The 17,229-nt window shown below is 35.9% G+C and overlaps 1 protein-coding gene across 4 annotated transcripts in view; it reads left to right on the top strand.

The window, feature by feature from the left end:
* Window positions 1-15,451, top strand: part of LOC108137335 (carbonic anhydrase-related protein 10) — an 82,610-nt gene extending 67,159 nt beyond the window's left edge. For 3 of the 4 annotated variants that reach the window (XM_017258968.2, XM_041708324.1, XM_017258967.2), the window contains 4 exons: window positions 8,109-8,204; window positions 8,642-8,863; window positions 11,999-12,182; window positions 13,290-15,451. In XM_017258968.2, the coding sequence (XP_017114457.1) occupies window positions 8,109-8,204; window positions 8,642-8,863; window positions 11,999-12,182; window positions 13,290-13,312 (525 nt within the window). In that variant the 3' untranslated portion in view covers window positions 13,313-15,451. The remainder of the gene's footprint in view (window positions 1-8,108; window positions 8,205-8,641; window positions 8,864-11,998; window positions 12,183-13,289) is intronic. The other variant, XM_041708325.1, reaches the window with a different exon arrangement.
* Window positions 15,452-17,229: the final 1,778 nt, after the last annotated feature.

The following is a 17,229-nucleotide window of genomic DNA, read 5'->3' on the forward strand; positions in this document are numbered from 1 at the left end:
TCCTTGGACCACTTGACTTGACTCAAGTTGACTCGAGTTGAGTTGAGTTGCGTTGAGACGGGTTGAGTTGAGTTTCGGCTGAGTGATGTGCGACACAGTTTTCGTTTTCATTTTCAGTTTCAGCTGCAGCTGCAGCTGCAGCTGCAGCTTCAGTCCCATTTCCATTTGCGTTCACGTTTTGGTCGTGCGGCGCTTTTGTCAGCTTTTCCTGATTTTCTTGCTTTTCCTTTTTCTTTTGCTGCCAGGCAATCAAAAAGTGAGCCGCAGCTGCCACAACAAACTGCAGACTACCGACTGCAGACGACAAACAAATAACGTTATAAATCTGTTGCGTGTCAGCAGTTGGTCTGGATGCGGATGCTGGCAACCTTTGACCCCCCGTTTTAACCCCCTGATGCCGTCTGTCGACTACCGACTACCGACTGCCAATGTCAACGCAAATTAATTAGAAACCCGCCCAGGGGTGAAGCCACGGAGCTCTGCTTTCGCGATGACAAAGTATGCCGTGTATTTCGGTTAAATTACTTCGACTGCCGCATTTCTTGCCCCAAGTTGCCCCCAATTTTCCCCGCCTTTGGGGACATTGAGAACCCGACAATTCACTGCTCAGCCCCGATTTGCACGCTTGTGCCAACAATCGGGTGATTAAAACGCATTCTGGCAGTCTGTTTTACCAGAGTGACAAACAATTGACAAACCGAAATGGGAGAAATGTCTGAGACACCCACTTGAAAGCTGTTTTTAAACGCATCTGAAAAAAAGAAAATCTAAAAGTAAACTATCAATGCTGATTTTATGCTAAATGAATACAAGATAAACACTTTGATGTCTCAAATTGAAATTAATATGGCTATGTATTTTGACTAACTTGACATTTGAAGAAAAGCAAAAAATATAAAAAATTGCACACATTTTAGAATTTTAGTGACTTCCCATATAAATTTAAAACAAAGATTTACAATAAATACAATGCACTTGATAAAATGTTTTACTAAATAACTAATTTGAATTTATTTTATACAGTCTCTTACTTTATTAAGAATTTTATTTGAAAAATTGTTTAGCAACTCAAGCCAGAATCAACCGAACTTCCCCAGTTCGTAGTTAATTGTTTTCAAAATCCTGTCCGAAACTATGAGCAATATTCCGATATAGCCCCAATTAATGTGTGGAAAATGGGGACAGAAACGGGCAGGTGGTATGCCGTATCCTGTTCCCCGGAAGTTGCCAGTCTCCGGCCAATGTAAGGCGTATTCCGGCCGTAACGAAAGCCGCCTTAATGGGCCCCGCCTCGGAATTTGGGAATTTGATCTGCCTTAATGAATTCGTAATTGGCAATTTTAATTAATCCCCATGAAATCCGCACAAGATTGCAGCCGTGTCTTGGATTTCGCTAGCCGGTTGTCATTGGATGCCACACCCCCACCCACACACACATACACCTGAGAGGTGTGGAATAAGGGGGCTTGCGATTTTCCTGGGGTGTGACCATTATTTCTATTTGCAATGCACAGTTGCCTGATTTTGATTTGTTCGGGGCCGCGGTAATTTAGCACTTATCTTGTGGCTAAAATTTCACTGGTTCACTGGTAAAAAAACTTACTAAATTCAAACATTACTATTTTTGCAATAGAGTTTAAAATCTAATAATTGAATTAAAATTGAAACTTCAATAAAAATCATTTAAATCAAATAATAACTATTTTAAATCTAATATATATTTCATATATATTAAAAAAATTTAATGTTTAATCATGCAATTTAATATGCATTAATATTAATTTCAATTATTATATATAAAATTTTGAACTCAATTGTTAGTTATTATATGTACTATACCATTTTTATCACATATCTATTTTTACTAACCCCTTTTTCTATCAGTGTTTGCTTTGGTTTTGCTGTGATTTAGCGATGCCTCCGTGAGGCCAACTATCGCTGATTTGGGGCGTGATTTGCCAGCGAATTTCACCGCACTCATCGGTGGGCGCCCCCTTCTTAACCCCCTTAAACCCCCTTAAGCCCCCATTCATTATGGTCAAAACCCCATCGCCGTTGGCAACCAGGGGCAACAACCCAAAACCAAACGACCAACAACCGGCAATGGCTTAACCATTAATTTACGCGCTAACCATGAAGTACTTAAATATACAAATGTATCTGTATCTGTATCTCTATCTGTGGAAGTGGAAGTGGCAGTGAAACAGTGTGCATCCGCCCACAGACACCCACAAATGCCTGAGTGACTGAGTGACTGGGCACGAACGAACGCCAAAATATTTGCTGCTAATGAGGTCGTGCTGTAATTTCAGGACCACAACCCCACCCTCAACGAAAATGTCGTAGTATAGTATAGTATAGTAACCCCTTTCGGAAAATCCATTTAAAGGATAACCAGCAGCAGCAGCAGGCTGCGATTAAAGCGCGCCAAAAAAAAAGGCGCTTCCACCTTTTAAAACGCTACTAAGTCGTTAATGGGGCCTGAGTGGATTTTCAGCGGGCGGGTAATGAGTTCGGTGAAGTTCCTGATTGGATTATGATGCCAGGTGAGTCAGGCAAGTCAGGTGCCGAGGTGCCACGGCGCCAAGACGACATTTAAAGGCGGCTGTCTGGCTAAGGGAATCTCGAAAGTGGCTTAAATTATGTCTAGCCTGGTCAAACGGAGCTGATTTTGTGGCTTTTTAACTAATTGGATGTTTTAAACTGGCTGTGACTTGAATGTTTAACAGCTTTAATAGCACAAAAGTATGCCTAAAATTAATAAGTAAAAGTTTGTTAAGTCCTAAACATATAATTATATATATTGCTAATATTTAAATTGCATTTTTTTCCCTATTATCTGAATTATTATAATTTATATAATACTAATAATTTATATAATACGTACTTTTAGACACTTTCATAAGTGATTTAAAAAACCGAGTGATTTCTGAAGAAACCCCCATCAAATCAAAACAAAGCAGTTTAAATAATATAGAAAAACCTATGTTTTATTTTATTAAATTTTAAAATTTGTATTTTTTTTTTTTACATTATTATTGAGTTTTATAAATTAATTATGTTTAACAAAATTATACATCTTAATTGCATTTTTTTTTTTACTTAAGTACTTGCAGATGCAATAAAATTGAATATAAACTGCTTTATTCCCTTGGAAACGCATTAAAATATAATATGGCAGAAGAATGCTGTTTACCCTGACTTAACAGTCTTGTTATCCCGCCAAGCTACCTTTGCACTCTCAGCGTTTCCGTTTGGTCGCGTTTTCAAAACGCCAGCAATTCCTGCTCATTTCCCAGCTTTTTTCCGCAGCTCTTCTCTATCTTTTGTGCCTTGCTGCTGGTGCTGGGCATAATTAGCCGAAAGTGCTACAAGTGCATCGGCAAAGTGCTCCGGTAAAGTACAGACGACCATGACAAGCAAACTGCGGCCAGAAATGGAGCGATCTGGGTCCGGTAAATCGGCTCCATCCTCTGTTTTTTCGCCTCTGTTTTTGGCTCTGCTGTTGCTGGTTGCTGCTGGTTGCTGCTGTTGCGTGTTTGACAATGTCCCCAGTGCGTTGTTAAGCTAATTTGCTTCATTTGTCTAGAAAACTGACACAGAGGGGCAGTAGTTGGGGGCTAGACATGGGCGGCAAAGTGTTGACATGAGGCCATGTTCTCGGCCTAAACGACCAGGCTCCAGCTACTATATCGCTCCTGCTTCTCTGGCCAGGGCCAATATTATCGTGCCCGGTCAGTGCAGCACGAAAGTCAAGTCAAGCGGCTGAAGGACCAAGAATGCCTTCGTCCTTCGTCCTTGGTCCGTGGTCCTTGGTCCTTCCACCTCCATCTACATCAACATCGCCCCAGCCAAACCAATAAGCCCACTGCCTCGGAAAATATTTGTGCACAGTGGGTTGGTTCTATCAAATAGATTGATAGGTCCAAGGCAAATTATGGGAAGTAACAATTTTTATAAAGTAATTCAAAAAGCTAGTGAATTCGGTTTAAAGTTGGTTTTAATCTCAAAACTTTTGAGGTTGTTTATTATGGGTAGTAACACTTTTATAAATTAATTCAAAAACTTTACAGTTTCTGTTTCATTTGTTATATGTTTTATAATTATTTTTTATATTTGCTCACTGGTAACATACTTATTTTTAAGTAAATGTATATCTAAATTTATTCTTATAAAAATAAATCCCTTTTCGATCCGATAATCCCACTGTGCAGCGCAGCTTATTGACTGGTCTTGTGTGGTATGAGAGAGGTTGATGAGGCAGTAGGACCCACTGTACTGGCTGGCCGGGCAAAGTTTCACCAGCTGGCGTCGCGCCGGTCTCTTTGACTCCGTTGCCTGCTGTGGGGTTAAGGGATGGTGGAGGGGTGGGGAAAAGGAGGGGAAGGGGGTTAGGGACTAAGGACCACGGGTTGTGGACAGGACTATACAGACTAGGCTCTCCGGTCTGTGGAATCCATGCAGTGAAAACATGTGTAATTGATCTGATTAAGTTGCCTTTGCTCTGCGTGCCTCTGTCTGTATCTGTGTGTGTGTGTGTGTGTGTGTGTGTGTGTGTGTGTGTGTGTGTGTGTGTGTGTTGGCCATTCTGTTCTAGACATGTGTGTGTGTGTGTGTGTGTGTGTGGGCCAAGAAATATGCCAGCTCCTCTGGCTTTGTCCAAACAAACACTAGAATGAGGGAATGGGAAATGGAGATTGGAGATTGGAGAATGGGGACTCCCCTTAACACCGCTTAGGCTTTTGGCTCTTTGCGTTTTGGCCAGCTTGTTGTCCGGCTATTTGCTGGTACTTACACTATTTCCTCTCCTTGTTGTTGTTCCTATTTTTGTTGCTATTGTTGTATTGTTGTCTTTATCCCTGTATCGTATTTGTTGTGCCTGAACTTGCATTTATTTGCTTTGCCACAGGCCTTGGCTGTTTAATGAAACGGAAATATAACATTTTAGTTTGCGGTCAAATATTGTATAATATTTTCCCCCTCCTCCTCGTCTTGTTGTTACGCATTTGCCACTAAGCACACAACAACAAGAAAAAGAGGGCGTTGTTTATTGCCTTTATGATTAAATTTCATAGATATTAGGCCGAAGGTGTGAAGGCATAAGAAGATGAGCAGACTAATGGTTAATTTAATTTATACTTTGTGGCACGGGAAGGCCTTTCAATTGATCTATTTACTAATCTTATTTTAAGGTCCAGTTGAGCAGAATTTATTGGCCAACTAATCTTCTAATTTTTTCTTTAATTTAACAATAAATTAATTTGTGGTAGGAAAAGGATAACATTTTATAAAAAAACTAATTCCCTAATTTCTTCTTTAATTGAACAATAAATAACCATGTTGTGAGAAAAGAATTACAACACAAATAGTCTGTCCCCATTTTGATAGTTTAAAAATTATTTTTTGTGTTTACATTTTTAATCACATACACAAGTGCGCCATATGCTGTTCAAATGGCAAAGCTCCTCGGCTAAATCAGTTGTTCAGTTTGCTCATGCAGTTAACGCCTAGAATTCACTCCTATTTTTGGGATTTTAAGAAAATATAAACTTTTTTGTGTGAATGATCACAGTTTATACTCGGACTGTGACCAGTCCTTGTAAAGGAAAAAAGAAGGGGGAAAAAGATAAGGACTTCCCCATCTTCAGTTTGCCATGGTCTCGTCAAAATTTCATCTGCATCTGCATTCCTAAAATATACTTAAGTATATGTACATATATGCAGGGACAGTGCGTTTCGCAACTGCTAAATATTTGTGCCTTTGTTTTACAATAATATGGCATTTTTTTTCCTATTGGTAAATTTTCTTTACATATTATCTTTTTTTTAGTTTTCGAGGTCTTAAATCCCATAATTTATACATAAGCCTCCAAATAGTTTTAACTCTTTAATAATCTGCATTTATATAGTAAAAAATATGTTATGTTAATTTTGTATATAATTTTTTATAAATAAATACTTATTTAATATTAAAAAAAGAAACGAATGGCTTATTGTATTAATTTTAAAAATTTAATTGTAATTAATTCCTCTTATTAATTTTAAGTTTTATACAATTTTATGTCTTGAATAATCTGCATAAATATTGTAAAAAATAGCTGTTAAATTTGTTTGGTATTTTTAAATTCAATTCATTTATTTCAAATTTAAAAATAAAGAGATATGAAGAACTTAAGAACAGTTTTCAATGTCATAAAAATATAAATTGTATATAAAATCCTTTTGTCTAGTTAGTTAGTTTGCTGTATGTTTAGTTTCGAAACGCACCTTACTTGCCGAGTTCTTCATTTTTGATAGAAACTTCTGCTTTGCATTAGTTGCATTGCCATTTTGCCCCGCCCACTTTGCCGCCCACTTTGCGCAGCTCTGGCAATTGCAACTTCACCAAACACTCGGGGAAAAGGAACTTTGGGAAATTTTAATTTAATTTAATTTTTATTTGCCTTGCTGGGCACACATTAAAATTGCAGCATGTAGTTTTTTAATATTTAAATGCACGCCTCACCGCCCATCATTTCAGACCGGCTCCTTTCTCATTTCACCAGCCATTCTCCTTTGGACCGTGCAATTTCCAGAGCAAAAATAAGAGTTAAAAGTCGGCACAGGACATGTGGCAAGTCCTAAGGGAGAAGGGGAGAAGGGGGTGGGGATACACTACTATTAACTGGCCAGCGCCTTCCACCACGCCCACATGCCCATCAGTATGCTCTCTCTGCTATTATTATTATTATTATTATTATTTTCACTATTGTCTGCAGCATTTCCTTCCGTTCGGTGCGTCTGGTTTGGTCTGGTCAACCAGCGAATGCACTCACATCTACAGGCCCTCCCTCACACACACACTAACACTCACAGACACACACACACACACTCACACACACTGAGAATCACACACAGAGGCGGAGAAACAAACATATCCCAGACCCAAATCCCACCGAAAATCCATGTACACATGGAACACAAGCATACAAACAATTGCAGGGGATGTTTAAAAAGTAAGTTTTAGTACAAAAAAGGAAGTTTTAGTACAAAAAATTCCCAGAGATTGCCAAAACTTAAAAATATTACAATAGAGTTATAATTTTAATAAACTATACTAACCAAAATAAGAACACAAAAAAAAAAGACTGAAAGTTTAGTTAGTGTCTTGAAAATAAAGTACAGACATTACAAAAGTATAGGTATTAATTCAATAGTAAAATATATAGCTCCCATACTTTTTAGTATCATTAGTCTTAGCCCTTATTTTTAAATTACATAATTATTTTTAAACAAATAATAACAGAACTTACATCCTTATTTTTAAAGTTTTAAAAAGATCATTTGTTATGAAGAAGCAAACTACAAGCACAATGAATATAATAAAAGGCCTTATTTATTGTATACAGTAACGAATAATGAAAAAAATCGTACATCCTTGATTATTTTTCCAGTTTTATCGATAACATTTGTTATAAAGAAGCTTTCTCGATAACCAATAAACGCTATGTGCAACCCTCGCTTCGAGCATTTGCTTTAGGATTCGTTTTGTGGTGTCGACTCCTTCCTTCCCCTTTCTACTTTCTCCGCTCCCTCTCTCTCTCTCTCACTCTTTGGGCTGTTCTTCATCTGTAGGCGTTTTGTTGTCGACATGAAACAAAAGTGCAAATGCATATATATGTTATGTGTGGTTGTGTTCGTGTGAGGAGAAAGTGGGGGAAGTGAAGATTCCTGGCCCTTTTGGTGTCTTGGCTAAAAGCAAAATATTTGCCAGTTTTGTTGCCTGATTTTCTATACAAATGTGTGTTTGTGTGTTTGTGTTTTAGTTTGCCCACGTGTTTTAGTGTTTGTGCTTGGATTTGTGCGCATTTTGTTGATAGTTGGGATTATTTTGGGGGCAATTTATGCAACACAAGGCGAAAGCTTTCGTTGACCCCTTGTTGGTTGTTGGTTGTCACCGCTTCTGTATGCATTTGGGCTTAAATTGAGCAACAATAAAGTTTTGGCCACAGCACACACACAAGAAATAAAGAACGAAGGCAGCAGCCCCAAAAAAAAAAGCCAGTGAAAATAAGAGAAATACTCCAGACCTAAACCATATCTCTCTATTTCCCCTTTTCTTTTCGCAGATACAAATATTCGGATACAATTCCCAGCTGTATGCAAATTTCTCAGATGCCCTCAATCGCGCTCAAGGCATTGTGGGCGTCTCCATTCTGCTGCAGGTAAGTAATCCCCAAAGGCACTCCAAAATTATGAGCATTAAATAAAACAAAAAGCGATTATAAGTACGATAATTTAACGACTTTTATCATGGACTTTTGAGTGCTGTTAATATAGGAACGAATATAAAATGTATTTTAGGTATTTTTTGTTTCTATTTGAAAAGGAAACTTGATGCTTGTATTCAGAAATTCATCCCTTGATTCAAACTACAATTGTTTCCATTTAATTTGAGTTAAAGTAATACCTTTTGAAATTCCAAAAATCAACTCTATATTCAAACTACAATGGTTTCTGCTTAATTAATTTTTAGTATTTACTATTACGTACATTAAAAGGTTTATAAAATTTGAGAAGCTTTAAAAAGATTCTTGGAGGATTTTACTGTAACATTATTTTCTAAATAAATGGATATCTAAATATGAATGTATTTCTATAGCTTGGTGACCTTTCGAACCCGGAGCTGCGCATGCTCACCGATCAGCTGGAGCGCATTCGCTATGGCGGCGACGAGGCCTTTGTGAAGCGACTCTCCATTCGCGGACTGCTGCCGGATACGGATCACTATATGACCTACGATGGATCGACAACGGCGCCGGCCTGCCACGAAACAGTCACTTGGGTGGTGCTCAACAAGCCCATCTACATTACAAAGCAACAGGTTCGTAAATCATTATCTAAAAATCGAAACAAACATTTTATTACCTTGCTAAAAACATTATTATTATCATAAAGAAGTTACTTAAATGTAACTAGTATAGCGCAAAAGTATGCTAAAAAAAATGTTAAATTTCAAATAATCTTGGCTGAATTTTATGCTTGAGAAACTAACTTGTTTTGTTTTATTTTTAAGATTGTTTAGGGTTCAGTTCCACCCAAAAACATTTATTTTTTAACCTAAATAACTATTTTGTTTGTAGAAGACTAAGTCGTTGACTAATCCCAGAACAAAGTAAAAGTCAGTAAGTAATTTTCATTTTTTCCAACCGAATTCATCAAGTTGCTCCCCCCACCGACCCCAAAAACAAAAAAGAAAAATAGAAAACATTTTGAGCGATGAGCACCTTAATGTTTGTTAATTAGTATACAGTGCTCCGATGTTCGTAGTGCGTAGTCCGTAGTCCGCTGCTCCTTCTGTTTTATTAGCTAATTTCATTTAAGTTTTAAATTGAGTTGCTGCTGGAGGAGCAACAAAGTGGATAGTGTCCATAACTCAAAGGAAAAGGCGAGGAGCAGAAACAGAGGGAGAAAAAATTTAACACAAATGTTTATTAAGTGCAGCGCTGTAATAAAGACGCCAGCGATGTGGGGGGTTGGGTGGGTTTGAACCCATACCTATAGGTTGCTTGGTTTGGTTTCTCTGGAGCGGTTGAATGGTGGCCAGCGGCATACGTGTAAACAATGTAGGGGACACATACACACACATACACACACATACACAAACATACACAAACATACACATGCATACGCGACTGCAGCAGGCAGACTCATAAAAACTTCAACAAGCTCAATGGCACCCATGGGCACATGATTACAACTTGTGGCAGCCGTGGAGGACTCCGGTCCACGATTCTCCGGTAACGTAATTTACTGCATACCCAGTGAGAGAAAGAGACGGCGAAGGAGTGGCAGAAAGAGATGGCGAGAGAGGAAGTGAGAGAGAGAGCAGACAGCACCTTGCTGGCAAAACATAATTTACCAAATTAAAGTAACACCAGCGGACCGGCAAAAAGAGGGGTGAAATGGCGGGAACTGAAAGCACAGGAAGCTGCGCGACATGAGCTAAAAATTGCAATTAACCCATTAACGTGCGCTCTGTCACGGCCGTAAGGGCAAAAGGGAAGACGATGGGCGACCAAAGGGTTAAGGGTATTCAAACTGAGTCACTGCATTCAAATGGCTTATAACAAGGGTTTTTCTAGGTTTAAGATCACTCTTAAAAGCTGCAAGCTAAAAAGAATAATTAATATAAATAATAATAAAATAAGTAAATAAATTATTATTTAATTAATTATTATTACCTTTACTTAAATAAACTTATTTAAAAGTTTTGAAATCTCTTTATATTGTAGAATTTCCAAATATACTAGCACAACTCTAAAATTGGTTATGGTTTGAAAGGAATTTAACTTTTGGAGTATTTCTAAATCAATACATCTTTATTTCTTTTTTAAATTTAGGCACTTAGACACTTTTTTAAACACCTAAAATCCCTAGAGATTTTTGTAGAATTGCAAAATATACTTATACAACATAAAAATGGGTTTTTCACGAAACACTTTCAAATATTTCATGATTAATAGTCATTTAACATATGGTATATATTTCTGGTTAAAAATATCTGTAAAGTAAATACTCTCGCTTTAACTTTAAAATTGGAATCTATCTTAAATATTCCCTGGGTTAATAATCATATATCTTATTGCATATATTTCTAATTGAATATATCTTATATCTTATTTTAATAATACTTCTAGACACTTTTTTGAGTGACTTTCAGCCTCTAGAGATTTTTGTATCAATCAAAAAAATAAAACTTTAAATATTAGTGTGCAATGAAAATCAGTCAAATATTCCATTTGCCAACAGTCCAATTTCAACATATATTGTATTCCCAGTTGAGTGTCTCTTAATTTCTGTTTTAAATTCAGGCTAAGACCATCACATGTTTTTGGCTTAAAATCTTTATTTTAAAACCACAATCGAGTCGGAAGCGGGGCCTTAATCCTTGAGTGCCATTTAGTGTTGCATACTTTCGGGAGAGCCACACACACACACACGTATGCCCTACTTAATTCACACTTGAACGGGCACTCCTGCTTGCCACCCATTGAATCCTTAACCCTCTGAAGCCCCCCGCTCTCTTCAATCATCAACATCAGCACGGCCAACGTTGTCGTGAAAAGCGATTTTGACGGAAGTCAATTGATAAACAGATTGAGTAGATTAAGTGTTATTGACTCGTTGTTGTTGTTTATGTTGTTGTCGTTGCTATCGTCTCATCGATACTTTTAACTGTATGTGTGTGTGGGTGTGTGTTTGTATCCTTTGCGGTTTCATATTTTCGAGTTTGTTTTTTGTTTAGCAAGTGCTTATTTTTAGGATTTGCAATTTGTGTCAAGCTTGATTTTTCGCAAAGTGCGGATCGATGGACGTTGTGTTGTGTGTTGTGTGTGCGGAAAAGTTTATAATTATGCACGTTAAAGGCTTCACAGACTAACTGTAGGCGGATGGATGGATAGTTGGGCCCTCCAGCTTATCTATAGTACATCGGTGGATTGGCTTATTGTCGAGCCATTGTTGATCTACTTCCGTGTCTCGAGGATGTACAAAGAATGGCAGTAAGCACTTCACAACTTCTAATTACCCTTAAGGGAATGCAACAAGAATGGATACCAAAAGTCCCTTAATATTATACTCTGAAGGAAAAATAATAGAACTAATGGAAAACTAAGCCTATGCATTTTTTGGTGTTTGATTTTAATTTAATAATAAATATAAATGCTTTGTTTTTTTTTGTTTTAAAGAAAAACTTAATAAAACTAAGTCATTGCATGCCTACAAACTACTTTCAAAGTATATTACTCATACGCAGTGTAGGCAATTTGTTATTTGACATGGCAGCATACGTGACGTATGAGTAATTATTATTTTGAGGAATCTTGAAAGCCATGTTGCAGGGCCTAATATAATTAATTTGAAAACATGTTTCATGTACTTTATTTAAAAAACGGAACACAGAACTTAATTAATGTAACATATTTAAATGTAAACACCTTTTGACTTATGTTTACAGCTGCATGCCCTGCGCCGCCTGATGCAGGGCAGTCCCGACCACCCGAAGGCGCCCCTGGGCAACAATTACCGGCCGCCCCAGCCGCTCCTGCACCGCCCCATCCGTACCAACATTGATTTCAAGTCGACGAAGACGAACGGCAAGGCCGCCTGCCCCACCATGTACCGCGAGGTCTACTACAAAGGTGCGTATTGCTAATGATTTAAATATATATTAAGAATAAATCCTTAGAAACTAAAGCTAAAGCTTCAAGGCAACAAAATAAACAATGTAAACGGAAGCATGAAATAGGAATTTTCAAATAATTTTTATTTTGTATTTCTTGTACTATAATACCATTATTTGAAATACTTCATTTAAATATATTTAGTAAAGAATGGTTAAATGGTATTTTAGGCCATATTTAAAATAACAAAATAATAGCATGTGCTAGAACTAAAACAAAGCCATTTTAAAATAAAAATAGAGACATGGTGTATTTAAAAAAAGTCTAGACATTGTACGATCAAGCAAAAACACCTCCTAACGAGGTTAAAAAGTCGTTAGCATCGCACATTCAAACATAGAAAATTTCTGGTATCAAATTTTGTGACCAAAAATGATTAGATCTTTTTCTAGCTACTTTCCCGACAAACTAGCTAGTTTGTGTAGAAAATGAACCCTTTTCCAGCTGATTTTCGGCCAAACTAGCTACTTTTTGTACAAAGTTTAACCTTTTCTAGCTAGTTTTTCATAAAGTCGTAGAACTAACCAAACACATCATAAATAATGTAAGGATCCTTAATACAGCCATACATTTTATTTAAACCGTCAAAAAGGGGCCTAAATTTTAATTTTTAAAAATCCAGAAACATGTATTTTACTAATAACTTTTGAACGGAACATCCGATCCAAAAGAATTTGGTATCTTTCGAAGCGTACTTTAAACTAGAATGAAACTAGGCTATCAATAAAAGTGGATCATTTTACTTAACCATGCTCTTTTTAAGAAATATATTAATTAAATAATAATTGATTAAAGAAGAGATTTTCAAAAGAAAAACAAAAGTTTGACTAATAATTTATAAATCAACTTTAATGCTTTGAAATGTGTTTTTAAAAATAAATGATTTAATTGACTTAGCTTATTTTTAAGATCATACATTTATAGTATTTAGAAACTAAAGTTCATGCTATGAATTCTACATTTTAATCTAAATCATTTAATTGACTTTACTTATATTTAAGAGCATTAGTTTGAAGTATTGTCTAAATTCTTTTATAATCTTCTACTTTTATTGACCTTTCGCAGCGACCAGTTGGAAACAAAACTAAAAGTCAGTGACGTGATGGCGCAGCGTAACGCATCGTAAGCGTATGACGTAAGTAGCGAGCGGCGTGCAACAGGAGCTTCCACTAAACATACATATACACGAAAAGGACACGGAAAGGATGCAGTAAATTGCAAGGCAGAAATTATGGAGGACATGAAAGAACATGACCACATTGGAATCAGCGCAGCAGCAGTGGCCAAAATTGGCGGTCGCAAATACACATATACATATATACATATAAATAGGCAGAGAAATAACAAAGAAATAATATGGATAGCGATTACGATTACGATAACTAGCATTAAATGTGCATTTTTTTGTCTCCCCCCAAAAAAAAATCAATCAGAGGTTACTTTTTTTTTGTGTGTGTGCGTAGCGTAAGTACAATAACGATAGCAATAGCGATGACTAGTATCTATAATTACCCACAATTCCATTAAGGCCATTTGTTAAACCAAAAAAATACTGTATATTTTCAGGTTGGGATGGTGAAAAGATCAAAATAATATACAGAATACGAGGCATTAAGCAAAACCCACCCAAAAAAGACAGACTTTAATTCACGACCATATCGGTGGATATATAAAAAAAATTTGCTTATGCCCCCCAAAAATGTGTATAGAGCGGCCTCAGCTTGTGTGTTTGTGTGTGAATTAGCTAATAACATTAACAATAATCAAGTGCTAATCTATATGAGCACATCGATGTGAAAAAATTACCACAACTCCATAAATATTTATTGCCGAATCGAATTAACGATTCATTTTTGTCATGGTTTTTAAGTTTCAGTCTAATACTCATAATGAGCGTGTATAATTATAGCATTTTTAGTTCTTGACATTTAATCAAAAAAAATAAATATTTGCTTTTCACCAACAACAAGATAAACATTTATATTTTTATTATATTTATCTTGTCGATTCAAAAAACTAAAAAACTATTTAGCACAAGGCGATGTTAAATTTACTGGTAAAAGAAGAAAAAATGCTTTGCTCTAATTACTTAATTTTTACCTGCTTATATACATTTATATTTATATTGTTGATTCAATGATTCAATCTGTAATGTCAAATGGATGGTTACATTTTTCTATGGGAAAACATTATAAGAGCAGGCTTTATTTTTAAACTTATAATGTTAAGTGCAAGGTTACAATTTTTAATGGAATTTTTATTAAGCAAAAGGCAAGCTATATATATACATATTTGTTTTACAATTTAAGCTTGATGAATTTGTATTGGGTCAAACAAATTCCCCGGGGACAAACATGCTCGCACATTTAATTGCAATTTTAAAATTATGAATTTGGGCATTTTTAATACGTATGGTAATCCCGATGTGGAGGCACTGCCGCAAATGCGTGCATTTTGCATTTTAAATGCACTTGACCGCAGCATCCACTGCTTGTGTAACCGGGGGACCTTATCGAAACCAACTCAACCAGGATTCACCCGCCATTCATCCCCCATTCACCCCTGATTCAGGAGGGGGATGTCGGGCTGTCGCTTATCGAACGGCAAATGCAACATGAAACCACAAAATCTGTTGCGGTTATTTAAAATCACGTTTAAATGCGAAAGTGCTGGCTGTCTCTCGCTTCGCTTGCGAATTTTGGCCAGCATAAAAATCAACTTTTCTCTGGCCGAAAGGAAAATGATTACGTATACGCCGCGTGGCACAGGGACACATAGTTGAGAACTGTGGCATATCAGTTTTTTTTGTTTTTCATCTGACCCTTCTAAATTTCCCCCAGCAAAATCACATAATAATTTGTATAAATATTTGCATTATTTGCACAAGTTGGCATTTTTGCAGTTGTTTTTGTGTAAACCGGCATTCAACTGAAACTTTTCAAGCTCTTTGTTTCATTTAGTTGCTGTTCAGTTTATGCATTGTTTTTTTTTTTTTTTTTTTTTTTCATTGTTTTGTTTGGGCTTGTGCATCGAGGGATTTGCCATTGGGAAATTATGACTTAAATTAATACATGGCAAGTGTAATTTATTTGAACGAATCAAGCGGCAGCTGCTGCCGCCGTCTGATACCCTGCAATTTTTGGGGGGTCTTTGAAGAATATGTGGCTTTAAAGCTAATTTATTATTGTTTTTTTTTTGATTAAATATAAAAAAGCTAAATTTAAAAATCTAAAAAAATAGGTCAAAACTAATTTAAAACCAACTAAAATCTTAAAAAAGGGTTTTGAATAAAGTATATAAAATACTGAAAATTAAAGGGGGCTTATTTATTTGTATATTTTTATTGACTGAAATAAAAAAGCTCTATTTAAAAATGTACAAAATAATTCAACACTTTCTCATAAAAAACCAAAAAAAAACAAAATTTAAAAAATCTATTTAGGGGCATGTTTGTTCTTTTTTTTTATTGAAAATGGCTTAATTTTATTAATATTAATAAATTGGTCTAAATTTAGAATACTTTTACACACCTTTAGATGGGTTTTTGCTTAGATACATTTTTTGCAGGGTATGTAAAATTCCCAAGAGCCACTCTGGTGACCTAATTAGCCCGTCCAGGGCATGCTTCGGTCCATCAGTTTATTTGCAACAAACTCAATTCCAACTTTGGCTGACTTTCAATCAATCAAATGGTTTGGGTTCGGGTTTTGGGTTTTGAACGAGGCGGTGCAACTCTGGCCAAACTGATTTGCGGTGAGTTGTTCTGCACGAAGTTATGTTGCAGCCAAAGGGGGCGGCTGGCAGAGGGGGCGTGGCATGACCACTGAATCTGGCCAGATGGGGCTTACCCGACACATATACATATATATATTGGCAGTCAGTGAGCTAGTGACAACCGCAGACTCCGTATGTTGATTGCAAAATGCAGGTAAAATTAACTCATTTTTTAAGATAACAAGTGGCTTAAGTCTCTTTAATAAATTTATTTTCAATGCCCCTGTAAAGGGTATCCACACGCTGTTGCATATTTTTCATTCCATTTTTTCGCAGCCATAAAAATTGCGGCGAAAAGATTTATATATATTCGAAGCTGGAGTATTTGTTTACATCATTTCATTTTCATGCATATTCTGTATGCGATTGCAGTTGGCCATTTCGGCTATTGGCCATTTTGGTGATTATTTTTAATACATTGAAGTTGTGGTGGTGGGTAGTGGGTGGTAAACTGATGGATGGGGGGATTATTCCAGAGCCAGATAAAAGACAACATCGATCATGACAGCCATTCAGAGCAGACCTGCAAATATTGCAATTTGAAAAAGTGACAAATTCGCTGCCATTTATTTTACTGTGGAAATAAGCTTTAAAATATGTGAAAATTCGTCCGCGCATTGTCCTGTAAAAAATGCCCATAAAATGCCCATTAAATATAGGTGCTTAATAAATATATAAAAAATAAACAACCAAAATCAGTTAAAGTAATTTATTTTTATCTATAAAATATTGAAGACAATTTAAGTGATTTGGATTAACAATTACTTAAACTGATTTATGTAATGAAAACAATCATTTTACTTTATAGTGTAATATTTTTTTGTAGCTAGCTTAAATTTGGGTAACCAATATATTATTTTGAAATACTTTTTGTGTTCTATATAAACATTAATGATTTAATATTAGAATTTTATTAGTTGATGTATATTTTTGCTACAAATTGGTATGTATTATTATTATTATTATTTTTCTGCTTTTCGATTGTGTGTTTTATTTAAATTGTAATCATAATAATATTTGTAAATTCCCTATCATATTTGATTTTGTGTTTTATTTAATCTACAAATAATTTGAATTCCCTATTACATAAATACATACATTGTATATGGAATGAAAATTTCCATGAATTCGCCATTTTCCCATTATCTAATTCGACTTTTTTTTTCTACGCCCAAAAAATGTGTAAAATGTTGCAATATTTTTATGAGCAGCCATCAAAAGCCTTGAAATT

Source organism: Drosophila elegans, unplaced genomic scaffold (genome assembly GCF_018152505.1).
Source record: "Drosophila elegans isolate 14027-0461.03 unplaced genomic scaffold, ASM1815250v1 contig_149, whole genome shotgun sequence".
NCBI classification, from domain to species: domain Eukaryota; kingdom Metazoa; phylum Arthropoda; class Insecta; order Diptera; family Drosophilidae; genus Drosophila; species Drosophila elegans.